Below are 17,882 nucleotides of genomic sequence, written 5' to 3'. Positions count from 1 at the left end.
TTTTTTTTTTTTTTTTTTTTTTTTGAGATGGAGTCTCGCTTTGTCGCCCAGGCTGGAGTGCAGTGGTGCGATCTCGGCTCACTGCAAGCTCCGCCTCGCGGGTTCACGCCATTCTCCTGCCTCAGCCTCCTGAGTAGCTGGGACTGCAGACGCCGGTCACCACGCCCGGCTAATTTTTTTTTTTTTTTTTGTAGTTATAGTAGAGACGGGGTTTCACCATGTTGGCCTGTCGCGAACTTTTTTTTTTTTTTTGAGACGGAGTCTTGTTCTGTCTCCTAGGCTGGAGTGCAGTGGCGGGATCTCGGCTCACTGCATCCTCCACCTCCCGGTTTCAAGTGATTCTCCTGCCTCAGCCTCCGGAGTAGCTGGGACTACAGGCGCGTGCCACCACACCCGGCTAACTTTTTGTATTTTTGTTAGAGACGGGGTTTAACTATGTTGGCCGGGCTATTCTCGAACTCCTGACTTGAGGTGATCTGCCTGTCTCAGCTACCAAAGTGCTGGCATTACAGGCCAAGATCTCGATGCTTATCTTGGTGTTGATCTGGGTGAATCCTGCGCAACCTTCCTTTTCAGAAGTAAATTGATTCTTGTTCTTCTTTTCGTCCTGGGATATTAGCCCAGAAGTCAGGAACCCATTTGTGAAGGGACTTCTAGGGCTTACACAATACCTAAAGATTTGAAATTAAGCAGACGCCATTATCTTGGTCTTCCCGCCCCCCCACCGGCTTTTTTTTTTCTTCACTGTATGGCCCAGAGTGAAAAGTCTCACTCTGTCGCCCAGGCTGGAGTGCAGTGGTGTGATCTCGGCTTACTGCAACCTCTGCCTCCCGGGTTCAAGCGATTCACCTGCTTCAGCAGCCTCCTGAGTAGTTGCGATTACAGGCATGCACCACCACTCCCGGCTAATTTTTGTATTTTTAGTAGAGACAGGGTTTCACCATGTTGGCCAGACTGGTCTTGATCTCCTGACCTTGTGATCCGCCTGCCTCGGCCTTCGGAAGTGCTGGGATTACAGGTGTGAGCCACCGCGCCCAGTGGTCTTGCCTCTTAAAAGTTGGACTGGCTGGAAGGGTGCGGTGGCTCACACCTGTAATCCCAGCATTTTGGGAGGCTGAGTTGGGCGATCACCTGAGGTGAGGAGTTTGAGACCAGCCTGACCAACATGGAGAAACCCTTTCTCTAATAAAACTACAAAAAAATTAGCCGGGTGTAGTGGCTAGCGCCTGTAATCCCAGATACTCCGGAGGCTGAGGCAGGAGAATCACTTGAACCCTAGAGGTGGAGGTTGCGGTGAGCCGAGACAGCGCCATTGCACTCCAGCCTGGGCCCCAAGAGCGAAACTCCGTCCAAAAAAAATAAAATAAAACAAGTTGTGTTAGTTATAGGTTGTGTGCTGTCTTTGACAAAGCTACCTGGAGAAAAGTCAAATATGCTTTTGACGTTATTAAGGCAGGTGGAGGCACAGTAATGGGAAAGGTCAACATGACTATGAGCCAAACAAAAGTGTTTGTGGCATTGTGCATTTGGATTCTGGTTTGAGAGTCTTCACCTGCCTCCCTCTCTGCTTCTGTCTAATGAATAAGATGCCACTGCACTAATTATGGTTCAGAAAGAGTGAGAGGTTTTCTTAGTATATAAAGAAATTGCCTTGTCGTTTTTAAATGAAAACAAAGGCTGAGATTCAGAGACTTGTTTTGTTTCAAAAGCTCTGATTGTGACCCTTGACTGCTGGCCTGAGCTTCTTACTAAAATAACATTTAATGTATTCAGGGACACTGGACAATGCCTTGATTGTTCTACAGCTAAGTCTCTTAAGTAGGTGAAGGCTGCTGGTTATCTAGAAAATTAAGGCTTGTTTCTAATTAATTTCTGTTATTTCTAGCTGATAGGAAGATGTCTTCAGGAAATGCTAAAATCGGGCACCCTGCCCCCAACTTCAAAGCCACAGCCGTTATGCCAGATGGTCAGTTTAAAGATATCAGCCTGTCTGACTACAAAGGTAAGAGAATTTACACTGGGCTCATTGAGATGGAGTTATTTTATATTCTAGGGATGGCTTGTTAGATTTGTGTCAGTGTTATGTTTGACTGTAAAACGTTTTGTCTCCTAGAAAGAAGTATTTAGGTTGTTACCTTCATTTTGAAGTAGTGATTATCAAGTGATTACAGGGTATATATCCTAGGACCAAACCACTTCTGGAGAAACCACATGCTTCATTATGTCTGGACATACTAGCTCAATTATCTTTTTAGTATTCCTCCTCTATTTTCTTTATTTATTTTTATTTTTGAGACAGGGTCTCATTCTGTCACCCAGGCTGGAGTGCAGTGGTACAGTCATGGCTCACTGCAGCCTCTACCTCTCTGGACTCAGGCGATCCTCCCACCTCAGCCTCCCAAGTAGCTGGGACTGTAGGGGCATGCCATCATGCCCGGCTAATTTTTGTGTTTTTTGTAGAGATGGGCACCATCTCCAACTCCTGGGCTCAAGCCCTTTAACTGCCCCAGCCTTTCAAAGTGCTGGGATAACAGGTGTGAGCTACTGCATCTGGCCCTCCTCTATTTTATTATTGGAGAAATTCGCATTATCTCTTGTTATAAGAGACATTCTACATTTAAAGTCTCAGAACTCACTCAACTCTTTGGAGCTGTGACACTGCTTGTTCATTTGGGTCACATATGTATTACAGTTGTTAATATTAAGCTGAAGGCTAGGCACTTTCGCTTGCCTGTTTTGACCCCAGAGGAGAGTTGATATTACAGATGGAACAACTCTCCTTTCTGTTGTCATAGTTTCTTTTTTTTTTTTTTTGAGACTGAGTCTGGCTCTGTCATCCAGGCTGGAGTGCAGTGGCCGGATCTCAGCTCACTGCAAGCTCCGCCTCCCGGGTTCACACCATTCTCCTGCCTCAGCCTCCCGAGTAGCTGGGACCACAGGCGCCCGCCACTTCGCCCGGCTAGTTTTTTTTTGTATTTTTTAGTAGAGACGGGGTTTCACCGTGTTAGCCAGGATGGTCTCGATCTCCTGACCTCGTGATCCGCCCGTCTCGGCCTCCCAAAGTGCTGGGATTACAGGCTTGAGCCACCGCGCCCGGCCGTGTTGTCATAGTTTCATGCAGACACTTGGCAAGTTCTGTTGAGGCTCCTCCTTCCTTTACCTTGTAGTCCCAGAGCAGCTGGATCTCCTGGGACAGTTGAGGATATAGATTCATTAGAATGCAAACCTGAAATTCAGGTGTCAAGTGTCCTTTTCTCAGTGGTGTAGCATCAGTTTCTGAAGTTAGTTTTTGGTAGAACATTTGACTAGGTTTCCTGACATAATCACAGTTTGTTGATGGGGCTTCTCCTAGCAAACAAGGTAAGTTGCACCGTAGGGAGGTGACCTTGGCCCAGGAGTATAAGCAGGAGGTCTAGGAGGAGCTGCTCTCTGCCCTCCAGGGTTTGACCTGCTGAGGCCCCATGGTGCTTGTTAGGCAAAGCCCTGCAGGGGTTGTTTAGATGAGTTAGTTTCCAGTGATACTGCAAAGTGGTAATGTCTAAAAGGGCTGCTTGTTTGACTTTTTTTTTTTTGAGATGGAATTTTGCTCTTGTTGCATAGGCTGTAGTGCAGTGGCATGGTCTTGGGTCACTGCGACCTCCATTTCCCCAGTTCAAGTGATTCTCCTGGCTCAGCCTCCCGAGTAGCTGGGATTTCAGGCCCCCGCTATCACGCCCAGCTAATTTTTGTATTTTTAGTAGAGACACGTTTCACCATGTTGGTCAGGCTGGTCTTGAACTCCTGACCTCAGGTGATCCACCTGCCTCGGCCTACCAAAATGCTGGGATTACAGACATGAGCCACCATGCCAGGCTGAGCCACCACACCCAGCCTATTTGACTTTGCAAACATTGCTGCTACCTGGAAATGAGTGAATATTTGGAATTGTTCTAGTATTTAAGCCTGGTGGGTGTGGTGAAAAGGCTAGGCTGCCTGACCAGTTTGACGATCTGTTATTTCAGTGGTTAATCCCAGTGACTTCATTAAAATTGCAGCTAGAAGTTCTGTTACTCACTAGTACTTTTGTCTTTTCTCTGTCTCTCTCTGTGTATATGTATATATGTATTTTTTGTTGTTTTGAGACGGTCTTGCTCTGTTGCCCAGGCTGGCCTCAAACTCCTGGGGTCAAGGGATCCTCCCACCTCAGCCTCCCAAGTAGCTGGGACTACAAGCACGCACCACTGTGCCTGGCTTAAAATTTTTCCTGTCCTGTCAGGCACGTTAGGAACACATGTGATCATTTAAACCATGCTTGTTCCATTACTATGGTTCATCACGGGAGAAGTGCAAAGGCTCTGACTTCTTATTGGTGTCGTGTCTCTACAGCAGAGGAGTGCTGCAATTCAGCTTCTCTGGGCACTGTTTGTTAAGCATTGGTATTAGGCCATGCTTATAAGTGCATCCTTGCTTTTGCTATCTTTGGAGAACTTGGTGTTTATGCTAATTTTAGCCACTCAGAAAAGATCAAAATTAGACTGAACAGTGTTTATTCTGTGGTTGGCAGCTAAGAATATGGAGGTAGGAGAATAAAGCATGGGATTGGAAGTTTCTTTCATTCAGGTTTTCCTAATGCACCAGGTTCTAAAAGTAGCTACTAGGAGACATCTATATCGAGCATCTTGGCATTTAGTGGTTATTGTGTCAGCCATCGACTTGCTTCTTTTTATATAGGAAAATATAAAGCAAGGAAGTCTGTGTCAAATGCTAACCATGACTCCTGTTTTTCCCCCAGGAAAATATGTTGTGTTCTTCTTTTATCCTCTTGACTTCACCTTTGTGTGCCCTACGGAGATCATCGCTTTCAGTGATAGGGCAGAAGAATTTAAGAAACTCAACTGCCAAGTGATTGGTGCTTCTGTGGATTCTCACTTCTGTCATCTAGCATGGTAAATCTCTTGGTTCATTTGGCATGTGAACTTTTTTTTTATTTTTTGAGATGGAGTCTCGCTCTGTCGCCCAGGTTAGAGGGAGTGATGTGATCTTGGCTCACTGCAAGCTCCGCCTCCTGGGTTCACGCCATTCTCCTGCCTCAGCCTCCAGAGTAGCTGGGACTATGGGTGCCCACCACCAGCCCGGCTAATTTTTTGTATTTTTAGTAGAGATGGGGTTTCACCGTGTTAGCCAGGATGGTCTCGATCTCCTGACCTCATGATCTGCCCGCCTTGGCCTCCCAAAGTGTTGGGATTACAGGCGTGAGCCACCGCACCTGGCTGCATGTGAACTTTTAAAACAGCAACTGGGAAGCTTTGGCAATAGACTTTCAAGTATTGGCTTCTTACGGATTTTTTTTTTTTTTTTTTTTGAGACGGAGTCTTGCTCTGTTGCCCAGGCTGGAGTACAGTGGCTGGATCTCAGCTCACTGCAAGCTCCGCCTCCCGGGTTCAGGCCATTCTCCTGCCTCAGCCTCCCGAGTAGCTGGGACTACAGGCGCCCGCCGCCTCACCCGGCTAGTTTTTTGTATTTTTTTAGTAGAGACGGGGTTTCACCGTTTTAGCCAGGATGGTCTCGATCTCCTGACCTCGTGATCCGCCCGTCTCGGCCTCCCAAAGTGCTGGGATTACAGGCTAGAGCCACCGCGCCTGGCCAAGTATTGGCTTCTCATGGAAGAAGTGCAAAGTCTGATTTTCTCTTACTGCTCATGACCTGGCAGCAGAGAAGCAGCAGCTTCAGTTGCAGTTGAGTGTACCCTAGTAACCTACCTTAACTGTTCTCAGCATTCACTTTATTGCTGGAAAAGGAAAAAAACAGTTTTTTTGGAAAGTTAGATTAGGAATATGGGAAAGGGGGAAAGAGGAATAGGTACAGTTAAGTCAAGAGTTTGAATGTAACTGTGTTTGCCTTTTGCCGTAGGATCAACACACCTAAGAAACAAGGAGGACTGGGACCCATGAACATTCCTTTGGTATCAGACCCGAAGCGCACCATTGCTCAGGATTATGGGGTCTTAAAGGCTGATGAAGGCATTTCATTCAGGTGTGTCATCAGGACAAGTACCCAGTTGGCTGAAAGCCTTTTATTTGGAGAAATCTAGAGCCCTGATCTGTAGAGACTCCTTCATCATTTCATTCCTTTATGCAGGGGCCTTCTCACTAAGGCCAGGCCAGTATGAATGTGGAGACCAGTCCATTTCCTTAAGACTTCAAGCTTCTGTATTCTAACAAAGCACATCTTTAAACCTGTATTGCTTTTCCTTTCATCTCTTTTCCCAGGGGCCTCTTTATCATTGATGATAAGGGTATTCTTCGGCAGATCACTGTAAATGACCTCCCTGTCGGCCGCTCTGTGGATGAGACTTTGAGACTAGTTCAGGCCTTCCAGTTCACTGACAAACATGGGGAAGGTAAGCCATCTGTCTGATAAAAGGATAACAGAGTGGTGGTAGAATGGGAAAGATAGTAGGAACAGAAGCTACCAAATAAGAGAAGGGGTATTTCTCTTCAAGATATTGAAGCCCCTGGATTACAGTGTGTGAGGGTGAGGGTAATGGAAAAGCTTGGGAAGGAGAATATAAAGACTTTTTATTCGAAGTGTACATACTCCTCTCTTCTGCCCTGCTCATTTAGAATCAGTCACTCCTAAAGATCTAACTTAATGTAGGATGATCTCACAGATGTATTAGGGCAAAACAAAATGGTTGGGAATCACATCTAGAGATGAAGCATGCCATTTTAAAAATAACTGTTGAGAGAAGAGGTTAATCCATATAGTTCATATTTGTATTTATTTATTTATTTATTTTTTGCAAGACAGTGTCTTGCTCTGTTGCCCAGGCTAGAGTGCAGTGGCGCAGTCTTGGCTCACTGTGACCTCCACCTCCCATGAGCCATCGCGCCCAGCCCAGACTAGCTTTCTAAGGCCCATTTTAGCTCTGATCTTGTGATTTAAAGAAAATGAAGTTACTAGAGTCTGGATTAGTGGTGTGTGTATGGGAAGACCCAAAGGCGCTAGTTTGGCTAGCACCAAGTAATCTTTTTACAGGGATTACTTTTTAATCCCTGTAAGAGTCTGATATATAGGGATCAGTGAGCACTGACAACCAGGAGGTACCCTTTTCAGAAGGATGTGTGGGCAATTAGCCTGGACAGATAACACATGGCTCAGCTGACACCTGCTGAGACTGCCCCCTTGTGGGAGATGAAGTTCAGCATTAAGAAGGAGCCGGCAGTGGCAAAGTAGTCCCTTTAAGTGGACTTTCCTGGGAACCTACATATAGGTTAGTCTCCCGAACACAAGCTTTCATGACTCAGAAACTTGCTTCTTCAGACTCTATTGGTCTCTTCTGCTTCCCATCCCACTGGAACATGTACAGCTTCTTAAATAGGCACCATTTAAGAGCCTATGAATGCCAAACACTATATATATATATATATATATATTTTTTTTTTAGGAGCATTTTTTGAGATAGAATCTTGTTTTGTTGCCCAGACTGGAGTGCAGTGGTGTGATCTCGGCTTACTGCAGCCACCACCTCCTGGGTTCAAGCAATTCTCTAGCATCAGCTTCCTGAGTAGCTAGGACTACAGGGGCCCACCACTATGCCCCACTAATTTTTGTATGTTTTGTAGAGATGCGATTTTGCCATGTTGGCCAGGCTGGTCTCAGAACTCCTGAGCTCAAGCTCAAGCAGTCCTCCGCCTTGGCCTCCCAAAGCGCTGGGATTATAGGCGTGAACCACTGTGCCCGGCTGCCAAACATTTGTTTTTTTTGAGATGGAGTCTCGCACTGTCATCCGGGCTAGAGTGCAGTGTTATGATCTCAGCTCACTGCAACCTCTGCCTCAAGCAATTCTCCTGCCTCAGCCTCCCAAGTACCTGGGATTATAGACACTCACCACCACGCCCAGCTAATTTTTTATATTTTTAGTAGAGACGGGGTTTCATTATGTTGGCCAGGCTGGTATTTATTTGCTTTTATGCTGTTCTTTCCAACTTGCTTATCTTTAGGACCTGTATTGTAACCCTTTGATATCACTAAAGCCAATAACTAACAATCAGATGGAGATTTTAGGAAAATAATGGCAGCTGGTCCTTCTGTTTAGCTCTTGTTCCATCTGTACCTTATGCCTAGAGAGCTGTTTGTAGAGTCTTGATATCTGAGGTTATGATATCCTTGGACCAAAGAGGGGCCTCCCTATGTCTCACTTGAGCAATTGAGACTTGCTGCTCCTGCTGGACTTTGATTACATGTCTCGTAGAATATGACAGCACATGGTAGTGGAAAAATCAGGCCAGGTGCGGTGGCTCACGCCTGTAATCCTAGCACTTTGGGAGGCTGAGGCAGGCAGATCACCTGAGGTCAGGAGTTTGAGATCAGCCTGGCCAACATCGTGAAACCCCATCTCTACTAAAAATACAAAAATTAGCTGGGTGTGGTGGCGGGCGCCTGTAATCCCAGCTACTTGGGAGGCTGATGCAGGAGAATCGCTTGAACCTGGGAGACCAAGGTTGCAGAGAGAGGTGGGGATCACGCCACTGCACTCCAGCCTGGGCAACACAGCGAGACTCCATCTCAAAAAAAAGAAAAATCAGAGATTAGTCCCCTTGCCTCACTTTCTTCAGGCTAGCCTGAGACACATTCTTAGGCATTGTCAGGAAAAGGTTGAAGGCTGTGCTTTCTGTATACATTCATGAAAAATCTCAAACTTTGCCTTTTGCTTACCGAGGGGTAGATGGCAGTTACTTAATGAAACAAGCAGGGGCTTCTATTAAGTTCTTGATCCTTTATAAGGTTCAGGCTTTCCAGTTTGGTAGAGTTATAAGAATGCTGAGAAGGCAGACTGAGGTTGCTGCCTTCAGAGTTCTGAAGGGCTGTCAGAGGGAAACAGTTTAGTGTTAAGGGTTTACATAGTTCTATGTGTATCATTTATTTAGCTTTTTTTTTTTTTCCCTTAAGGACTGGAGAGTGTTGGCAAATCATTTAAACTTGCCTTTTTTTGTGGAAAATTTAAATTTTAAGTGCTACATGAATAAATTAGGCATAATAGTATCTTAAGGCTGTGGTGATGATTATATAATGTTTGTAAAATAGTTAGGTTACACTAAAAGGCTGAATGATCTTAGACCGATTGCAGGGGTAGGTTTCCTGGTATCTGAGTGTTCAGGCTCTTTAGGGTGCAGAACTGGTTTTGTCCATAGGAGAATGGTGGTGCATACCATTGAGAAGGTTATTAATTAGTGGTACCTTTCTTTTGCAGTGTGCCCTGCTGGCTGGAAACCTGGCAGTGATACCATCAAGCCTGATGTCCAAAAGAGCAAAGAATATTTCTCCAAGCAGAAGTGACCGCTGGGCTGTTTTAGTGCCAGGCTGCAGTGGGCAGCCATGAGAACAAAACCTCTTCTGTATTTTTTTTTTTTCCCCATGAGTAAAACACAAGACTTCAGATTCAGCCGAATTGTGGTCTGTTACAAGGCAGGCCTTTCCTACATGGGGCGGAGAGACCAGCCTTTCTTCCTTTGGTAGGAATGGTCTGAGTTGGTGTTGTGGGCAGGCCACTGGTTTGTATGATGTATCAGTAGAGCAACCCATTAATATTTTGTAGTTTGTATTAAACCTGAACTGAGACCTTGATGAGTCTTTATTTTAGGAGGTATATTACTAGCTTTTGATTTTAAGAGGAATTTACTCTGCTTTCCCTGTTCAGGGGAAAATGAGAGCTGCCTCCAAATCGGGATTACATTGACACAGGTAGACACAGGGAATGGAACTGAATGAACCCAAGGTGTTAACATTTTGTTTCACTACACATGAGGGAGAAGAATAGCCCTGCTATAGTGTTGACTGGAGCATGGCGACTTATGCCACAGGCTGGGTTGCCAGTTAGTCTCGGTGTGACTACTTGGACACCTATTTTTACTTGGACACACTATTCAAAGGGCTGCATGGGAACCAGAAACTTGGCCTCTTCTGATAAATGCCTGGTACCTGCTATGTAAAAGAGAGTTGGAGGCTTCTGTTTCTTTTGAACTGGCAGAAAGAGGAAGACAAAGGGCTGGTGGCCTTGGGTAGGGCTTTCAGTAGTTGTATAGTACTGGGCAATTCTTAGCCTTCCCTGGGTTCTAGCCTTGATTAGAGATAGTCTTTTTTAGTGTCACTATGTTGCCCAGACTGGTTCTGAACTCCTCGCCTCAAGTGGTCCTCCGCCTCAGCCTCCCAAAATGGTGGGATTAGAGGTGAGAGCCACAGTGCCTGGCCAAAGCTCGTTTTGATCCTCATTCATATGTCATTGTCCTTAGAGAGGTTGTCAGCTGGGAAAAGTTATTCTGGGCCTTTGAGGCCAGGGTAGATTGAGAACTGAGGAATACTTTTGTGTGTCATGTGATACCATTCCAGCCACTTGTCTTCCTCAGCTACTCCAACCTGCCCAGCCCTCTAGAACCCAGACTATACCCATGAGCAGCAGTACAGAATTCCCAGGGCCTTTGGTAACAGCCAACATACAGTTTACTGTATGTCAGGTACTTTCCAAAGTGCTGTACACGTGTTTATTCAGTTCCTACGTGAGGTAGGTACTTTTTTCTTTTTTTGAGACAGTCTCACACTGTCGCCCAGGCTAGAGTGCAGCTGTGCAATCTCGGCTCACTGCAACCTTTGCCTCCCTGGTTCAAATGATTCTCCTTAGGCCTGCGCCACCATGCCCGGCTAACTGTATTTTTAGTAGAGACGGGGTTTCACCATATTGGCCAGGCTGGTCTCAAACTGACTTCATAATTCACCTGCCTCAGCCTCCCAAAGTGCTGGGATTACAGGCGTGAGCCACCATGCCCTGTAATGACATTGGGGGCACTGCTTAGAAATGGGAACAGATTAAGAGTCTTGGCTGAGCGCCAAAAAATTAGCCAGGTGTGGTGGCAGGCACCTGTTGTTCCAGCTACTCGGGAGGCTGAGGCAGAGAACTGCTCGAACCCAGGAGTCGGAGGTTGCAGTGAGCGGAGATTGCACCACTGCACTCCAGCCTAGGTGACAAGAGTGAGACTGTCTTTTAAAAAAAAAAAAAAAATTGCATTTGAAGGCAGATGGGAATTCTGGTTTCCTGGCCTTTATCTTGGCCAAACTTAACTTCCTTGAGCCTTGTTACCTTCATGGAAGATCTCTACGGTATTATCAAAAATAGTAATCTTGTACTCAGAACCTTTTCCTTTGCCAAAGCCAATTAAGTCCTAGCAAGTACCTCCATAAATCAGGGTCTACATGGGAGAAAGGTATCAAGGGCCAGGGGATGCAGGTGGTGAGACCCTGGGGCTGAGCCAGCTCCGGGCTCTGCTGGGATTCCCAGGCTTCTTGGGGGTGTGTGTGGTAAAAGGAAAGTCTGGGGAGGGAGAACTAGGCTTCTCTGAGGGCTGAACCAAGCCCAGCAGGGCCAATCGTTGGGCAGGCGGAGTGGAGAAGTAGGCCTTCTGCTCTTCTGAGTAGCGCTCCTGGGGTGTCACAGCATCCCGGTAAGTCCAGTCTCGCCAGTGGAAATTGAAGCCTTCGAGTAGGGCGATACGGGCAGCTCTTGTAGGTACACAGTCATGAGGTTTTCTGGGTGGCAGATCTGGCACCTCTATCCCTGGCAGCAGCACTACCCCTCGGATGGCAAACCAGCCCCCAAATCGGGGGTGTATGCACACACCTGATATGTGCTGGGGAGAGAGTGAAGAAAAGCAAGGTCACGGAGGTCCCCTTGGCACCAAGTCCAACTGCCATCATTGCAAGCTAGGCCTGTTCATTTATTTCCCACTCAGTGTACGCTGACTACATAAACTTCTGTCCCTTTCTTGGCAAACCCTTTCATAAACTATTCTGAGCACAAGGAAGGGCTTGGGCTTACCCAGTCTCACCACTATTCTGAACACTGCTGTGCCCCCTCTATCCTAAGATGGTTCTGCAGACTAGGTTTTCTGATCTCACAAGTCCCCAATCAGACAATCACATGTGACAGGACTGCCCCCCTGTCCAGGACAAAGCTTATTTGTTTTGGGTTGTGTCAAACAAATCCATCCAGGGAAGGCTGAGGAATGTGGGACCTGGTAGGGAGAGGCCTTTACCAGTCTGTCTCAGTCTCTATTTACATTTTCCCTCTCACCTGGTTCCCCCATGGGTCAGCCTCCACATCTTGTCGTTGGTAGTAGTAAGCAGCCCCTGCCACATGGGCTGCTGTCTGGGCCAGGATCTTGGGGCGTCGGTTGGGGTGCACTTCGTAGTCAGCAATGACTTGTATCTGCAGCTCTGGGAGGCTCTGGAACAGTAGACAAGATAGAGGGTGCTGTCAGCATGAGGGGAGTTATGACCTTATCCTAGGGAGCCCTAGTTTGTTTGTGAACATGGTCCTGTCCTCAGAAAGGAAAACATGACCTTAACTTGAGAGGCTCCAGTGTGGACATAGTTATAGTTATTTCCAGAAGTGCCCATGTTTGAAGGGAAATACACAAGTCCTGGTGTGGAGGAAGGCATGGTCAGCTTTGGGGAGATCCAGTGGGTGTGTACATAGTTATGTGTATATGTGAGTGTGTGTTGGGAGAATATTGTTCTGTCCTCAAAAGGACAGCATAGGCCGGGCGCGGTGGCTCAAGCCTGTAATCCCAGCACTTTGGGAGGCCGAGATGGGTGGATCACGACGTCAGGAGATCGAGACCATCCTGGCTAACACGGTGAAACCCCTTCTCTAAAAACTAGCTGGGCGAGGTGGCAGGCGCCGGTAGTCCCAGCTACTCGGGAGGCTGAGGCAGGAGAATGGCGTGAACCCGGGAGGCGGAGCTTGCAATGAGCTGAGATCTGGCCACTGCACTCCAGCCTGGGCGACAGAGCGAGACTCTGTCTCAAAAAAAAAAAAAAAAAAAAAAAAAAGGACAGCATAAAGCTTGCAGGTCTAGGGCAAAGCAACACCTGGGGAATGTTGAACTCATTCCTATTCCACTTGGAGGCCAAGGAAAACCTGGTCTCAGGTTCATGTAGTTGCCCATCAGTGTAGGGTGACAGAGACTGATTACACACTGGGGTACTGGTAGAGGAGGGTGGTGGAACTTGGGTGTGTGAGAAGGCAGAATGAGGAAAGATCACAGAATGTCAAGCCTGACTTTAGGACATCATTTCACCTTTGAAGTGGCTCCTAGCCCTAGGTCTAGATCCTGCATTGAGCCTGGAGGAACTGGAGGCAGCTGTGGCTTTGGGAGGTGGGGGAAAACAGCCTTCCTCACCTCTCTAACACGGCCCAGATGGTAGGCCACACACTGGTCCACTGGGTCGGTCAGCATTCGGAGGTGGCAGCTCTGCAAGAAGGGCTTGAGGGCCTGGTCAAACATGGCAGGTGTGCTGAGTACCAGGAAGGCCAGGGTAGGTCCTGGCAGCAGTAGGTGGAAGGCTGGAGGCAAGAGTTCATTGTACCATGCCACCTGAAACAGAAAGTTCAGGCCAGGCTGGAGAGGGCCAGTCTAGGCCTTAGCCTGGCCCACACCTTAACCTTCAGGCCTCCCACTTTTGCCCCAGCCTCCAGCTCACTCATTCAGTTAATTTTCACTGATGCTATGTGATTTATTTTTACCAGCAACTCAACTGAATTTGACAGGGAATTAATTATTTTTTGAGACAGAGTCTTGCTCTGTCACCCAGGATGGAGTACAGTGGTGTGATCTCGGCCCACTGCAACTTCGGCCTCTCAGATTTCAAGTGATTCTCGTGCCTCAGCCTCCCGAGCAGCTGGGATTACAGATGTGCACCACCATGCCTGGCTATTTTTTGTATTTTTAGTAAAGACGGCATTTCGCCATGTTGGCCAGGTTGGTCTCGAACTCTTGGCCTCACTAGGACCCACCTGCCTCAGCCTTCCAAAGTGCTGGGATTATATAGGCGTGAGCCACCGAGCGTGGCCCAGGGAATTATTTATTTATTTATTGAAGAACTGACTGATAACAAATAATTCAGGCCTCATCCAACTACAAATGAACCAATGAAAATGAAAAACCCCGCTGGGCGTGGTGGCTCACAGCTATAATCCCAGCACTTTGGGAGGCTGAGGCAGGTGGATCACCTGAGGTCTGGAGACCAGCCTGGCCAACATGGTGAAACCCTGCCTCTACTAGAAATAACAAAAATTAGACAAGCATGGTGGCGCTCGCCTGTAATCCCAGCTACTCAGGAGGCTGAGGCAGGAGAATCGCTTGAACCTGGGAGGCAGAGGTTGCAGTGAGACAAGATCGTGCCACTGCACTCCAGCCTGGGTGATAGAGTGAGACCCCGCCTCAAATAATAATAAAAGAAAATGAAAACCCAGGAATGAGGCCCCACAGAGCAGAGTACCTAAATCCACAACTGACTGAGGTGCGTGAGGGCACAGGAACAGTCAAAGTGGCTGTCAATGCACTTGTCCTCCAAGTTCAACACCTTGAAGGTATTCTTTTTTTTTTTTTTTTTTTTTTTTTTTTTGGAGACGGAGTCTTGCTCTGTCGCCCGGGCTGGAGTGCAGTGGCCGGATCTCAGCTCACTGCAAGCTCCTCCTCTCGGGTTCACGCCATTCTCCTGCCTCAGCCTCCCAAGTAGCTGGGACTACAGGCACCCGCCACTTCGCCCGGCTAGTTTTTTGTTTTTTTTAGTAGAGACGGGGTTTCACCGTATTAGCCAGGATGGTCTCGATCTCCCGACCTCATGATCCGCCCGTCTCGGCCTCCCAAAGTGCTGGGATTACAGGCTTGAGCCACCGCGCCCGGCCAACACCTTGAAGGTATTCTAAGAACAAAAGCAAGATTGGAGATTTCTCAAAGCAGAATCAACATATGATGCTATGACAGTTGTTCAGAAAAATATTGTTAATCTGGAGAAGCATGTTGCTGCAGCCAAGCCTGAGAGGGAGAAAACCACCTGAACCCTCAATGCTGTTCATGCCACAGCCCAACTCATCCTCAAATGACACAAAACGATGTGGTTCCACCAGTCTCTTCCCAACCAGCACTTCTTTACCCTTTTGATATGTCGCCAGGGGAAACTATCAGCAGCAGCAAGCTACGTCTCCACTGAAGATCAAGGGGTTATAATAGATGAAAACTTCACTATGTCCAGAGCATCTCCATACAGACAGATCAAAGACAACACCATAGTTCCAGGCTATGTAACCCTAACTCTAGAGATGAATTTGGAGAGAACAGGCAGTTTCTTTTTCTTTCTTTTTTTTTTTTTGAGACGGAGTCTTGCTCTGTTGCCCAGGCTGGAGTGCAGGGGCGTGATCTTGGCTCCCTGCAACCTCCGCCTCCCGGGTTCAAGTGATTCTCCTGCCTCAGTCTCCCGAGTAGCTGGGACTACAGGTGCGTGCCACCACGCCCAGCTAATTTTTGTATTTTTAAGAGAGACGGGGGTTTCACCATGCTGGCCAGGATGGTCTCGATCTCCTGACCTCATGATCCACCTGCCTTGGCCTCCCAAAGTGCTGGGATTACAGGCATGAGCCACCGCGCCCAGCCCAGGCAGTTTCTTAAAATACTGTTTTTAGGCTGGGCATGGTGGCTCACAGCTGCAATCCCAGCACTTTGGGAGGCTGAGGCAGGAGGACTGCTTGGGGCCAAGAGTTTGAGACCAGCCTGGGCAACAGAGCAAGAACTTGTCTTTATTTTTTTATTTTAATTAATTAATTTTTTTTTTAGATGGAGTCTCACTCTGTTGCCAGGCTGGAGTGCAGTGGTGCAGCCTCGGCTCATTGCAACCTCCACCTCCCAGGATTCAAGTGATTCTCCGGTCTCAGCCTCCCAAGTTGCTGGGACTATAGGCGTGCGCCACTATGCCCAGCTAATTTTTGTATTTTTTAGTAGAGATGAGGTTTCACCATGTTGGCCAGGATGGTCTTGATCGCTTGACCTCATGATCCACCTGCATCGGCCTCCCAAAGTGCTGGGATTATAGGCGTGAGTCACCGCGCCTGGCGAGAACCTGTCTTTAAAAACAAAGCCCCCCCACCCTTTTAAAAAAATGTATACAGTCTCACTGTCACCCACTGTCACTGCTAGGGTGCAGTGGCATGATGTTGGCTCACTGCAACCTCTGCCTCCTGGGTTCAAGTGATTCTTGTGCCTCAGCCTCCCAAGTAGCTGGGATTATAGGCGTGTGCTACCAGGCCTAGCTAATTTTTTGTACTTTTAGTAGAGACAGGGCTTCGCCATGTTGGCCAGGCTGGTCTCGAACTCCTGGCCTCAACTGATCTGCCTACCTTGGCCTCCCAAAGTGCTAGGATTACAGGTGTGAGCTTCCACGCCAGGCCAAAAAAACCATTTTTATCAGTTGATGAACTGACGCTACCAAAGAGGCTAGAAACATACTTAACCTCTGACTTGAGCCCATCAGGGGTTTTCCTGCTTTTTTTTTTTTTTTTTTGAGACAGTCTTGCCCTGTCACCTAGGCTAGAGTGCAGTGAGGTGATCACAGCTCACTGCAGCCTTAACCTCCCTCCCTCAGGCAATCATCCCACCTCAGCCTCCCGAGTGGCTGGGACCACAGGTGTGAACCACCACACCTGGCTGGCTAATTAAAACAAAAAAATAATTTGTTGTAGAGACAGGGTCTCCCTATGTTGCCCAGGATGGGATTTTCCTGCTTTTGACAGACTTTCTTGTTACCACGCTCAACACCCCTAACAGGAATCTTGTATTTGTTTTTTGTTTTTTTTTTTGAGATGGAATTCTGCTTTTGTTCCCCAGGCTGGAGTTTGTGGCGCAATCTTGGCTCACTGCAACCTCCGCCTCCTGGGTTCAAGATATGTCTGATCCAGTTTTGTTTTGTTTTTGAGACAGTCTTTTTCTGTTGCCCAGGCTGGAGTGCAGTGGTGCCATTTCAGCTCACTGAAACCTCCACCTCCTAGGTTCAAGCGATTCTCCTGCCTCAGCCTCCCGAGTAGCTGGGATTACAGGTGTCTGCCAGCATGCCTGGCTCATTTTCTGTATTTTTAGTTGAGACGGGGTTTCGTCATGTTGGTGAGGCTGGTCTTGAACTCCTGACCTCAGATGATCCACCCGCCTCCGCCTCCCTAAAGTGCTGGATTACAGGCATGAGCCACCGTGCCTGGCCAGCAAGCTTATGTTTTTGAGGTTGACCAATCAGCAAAGCAAATATGTGATTAATGCAAACTTTATTTTCAGTTTTAGGACACACAATATTTGCTTTTGTCCACTTGGCCTGGACATCCAAGAAACTGGATTCACCTGTAACACACTGTCTACACCCACATTCACACACTGAACATGGAGAAGAACTGTCACAAGAAGCCTGAACTAAAGACCTGTAACATAACCTGCAATGAACTTGCTAAATCACATAGTTGTGGAGGTTGCTGCTGTTCACACGAAGTGCTATGGATATACCTGCATCACTTACTGGGGATTTCTGACTCATAGTGCAGAACACTTGACACAGGTCTACACAGGCTACCTGGGGTTGTGCATTACTGGGACAGAGTGGGATGACCATTACTCGTTTGATTGTAGCTGGTTTTACTGCTGTAACAGATAAGTGAAGTCTGTGTCGGTGCTCAACTCATAATGTGACTGTTGTGGTTAGGTCTCTTCCCCCTCATGTCTACTATAGGTTCATGTATTATATGACAAGGAACTTAGAATAGGGTGGCAGAGGCCGGGCGCGGTGGCTCAAGCCTGTAATCCCAGCACTTTGGGAGGCCGAGACGGGCGGATCACGAGGTCAGGAGATCGAGACCATCCTGGCTAACACGGTGAAACCCCGTCTCTACTAAAAAATACAAAAAACTAGCCGGGCGAGGTGGCGGGCGCCTGTAGTCCCGGCTACTCGGGAGGCTGAGGCAGGAGAATGGCATAAACCCGGGAGGCGGAGCTTGCAGTGAGCTGAGATCCGGCCACTGTACTCCAGCCTGGGCG

At 47.6% G+C, this 17,882-nt stretch overlaps 2 protein-coding genes across 5 annotated transcripts in view; one reads left to right on the top strand and one right to left on the bottom strand.

The window, feature by feature from the left end:
• PRDX1 (peroxiredoxin 1) overlaps window positions 1-9,602 on the top strand; it is an 11,828-nt gene extending 2,226 nt beyond the window's left edge. For all 4 annotated transcript variants that reach the window (XM_025370615.1, XM_025370623.1, XM_025370598.1 and 1 more), the window contains exons 2-6: window positions 1,886-2,002; window positions 4,772-4,925; window positions 5,890-6,012; window positions 6,249-6,379; window positions 9,233-9,602. In XM_025370615.1, the coding sequence (XP_025226400.1) occupies window positions 1,897-2,002; window positions 4,772-4,925; window positions 5,890-6,012; window positions 6,249-6,379; window positions 9,233-9,318 (600 nt within the window). In that variant the 5' untranslated portion in view covers window positions 1,886-1,896 and the 3' untranslated portion in view covers window positions 9,319-9,602. The remainder of the gene's footprint in view (window positions 1-1,885; window positions 2,003-4,771; window positions 4,926-5,889; window positions 6,013-6,248; window positions 6,380-9,232) is intronic.
• A 1,555-nt stretch (window positions 9,603-11,157) lies between these two features.
• The window catches only part of MMACHC (methylmalonic aciduria (cobalamin deficiency) cblC type, with homocystinuria), a 10,790-nt gene continuing 4,065 nt past the window's right edge, over window positions 11,158-17,882 (bottom strand). Inside the window, exons 2-4 of the mRNA XM_025370586.1 lie at window positions 13,215-13,409; window positions 12,104-12,256; window positions 11,158-11,660 (exon numbers count right to left, since the gene is read on the bottom strand). Of these exons, the coding sequence (XP_025226371.1) occupies window positions 11,241-11,660; window positions 12,104-12,256; window positions 13,215-13,409 (768 nt within the window). The 3' untranslated portion in view covers window positions 11,158-11,240. The remainder of the gene's footprint in view (window positions 11,661-12,103; window positions 12,257-13,214; window positions 13,410-17,882) is intronic.

This window comes from Theropithecus gelada, chromosome 1 (assembly GCF_003255815.1).
Source record: "Theropithecus gelada isolate Dixy chromosome 1, Tgel_1.0, whole genome shotgun sequence".
NCBI classification, from domain to species: Eukaryota; Metazoa; Chordata; class Mammalia; order Primates; family Cercopithecidae; genus Theropithecus; species Theropithecus gelada.
This window is presented reverse-complemented; position numbering and strand designations above follow the sequence as displayed.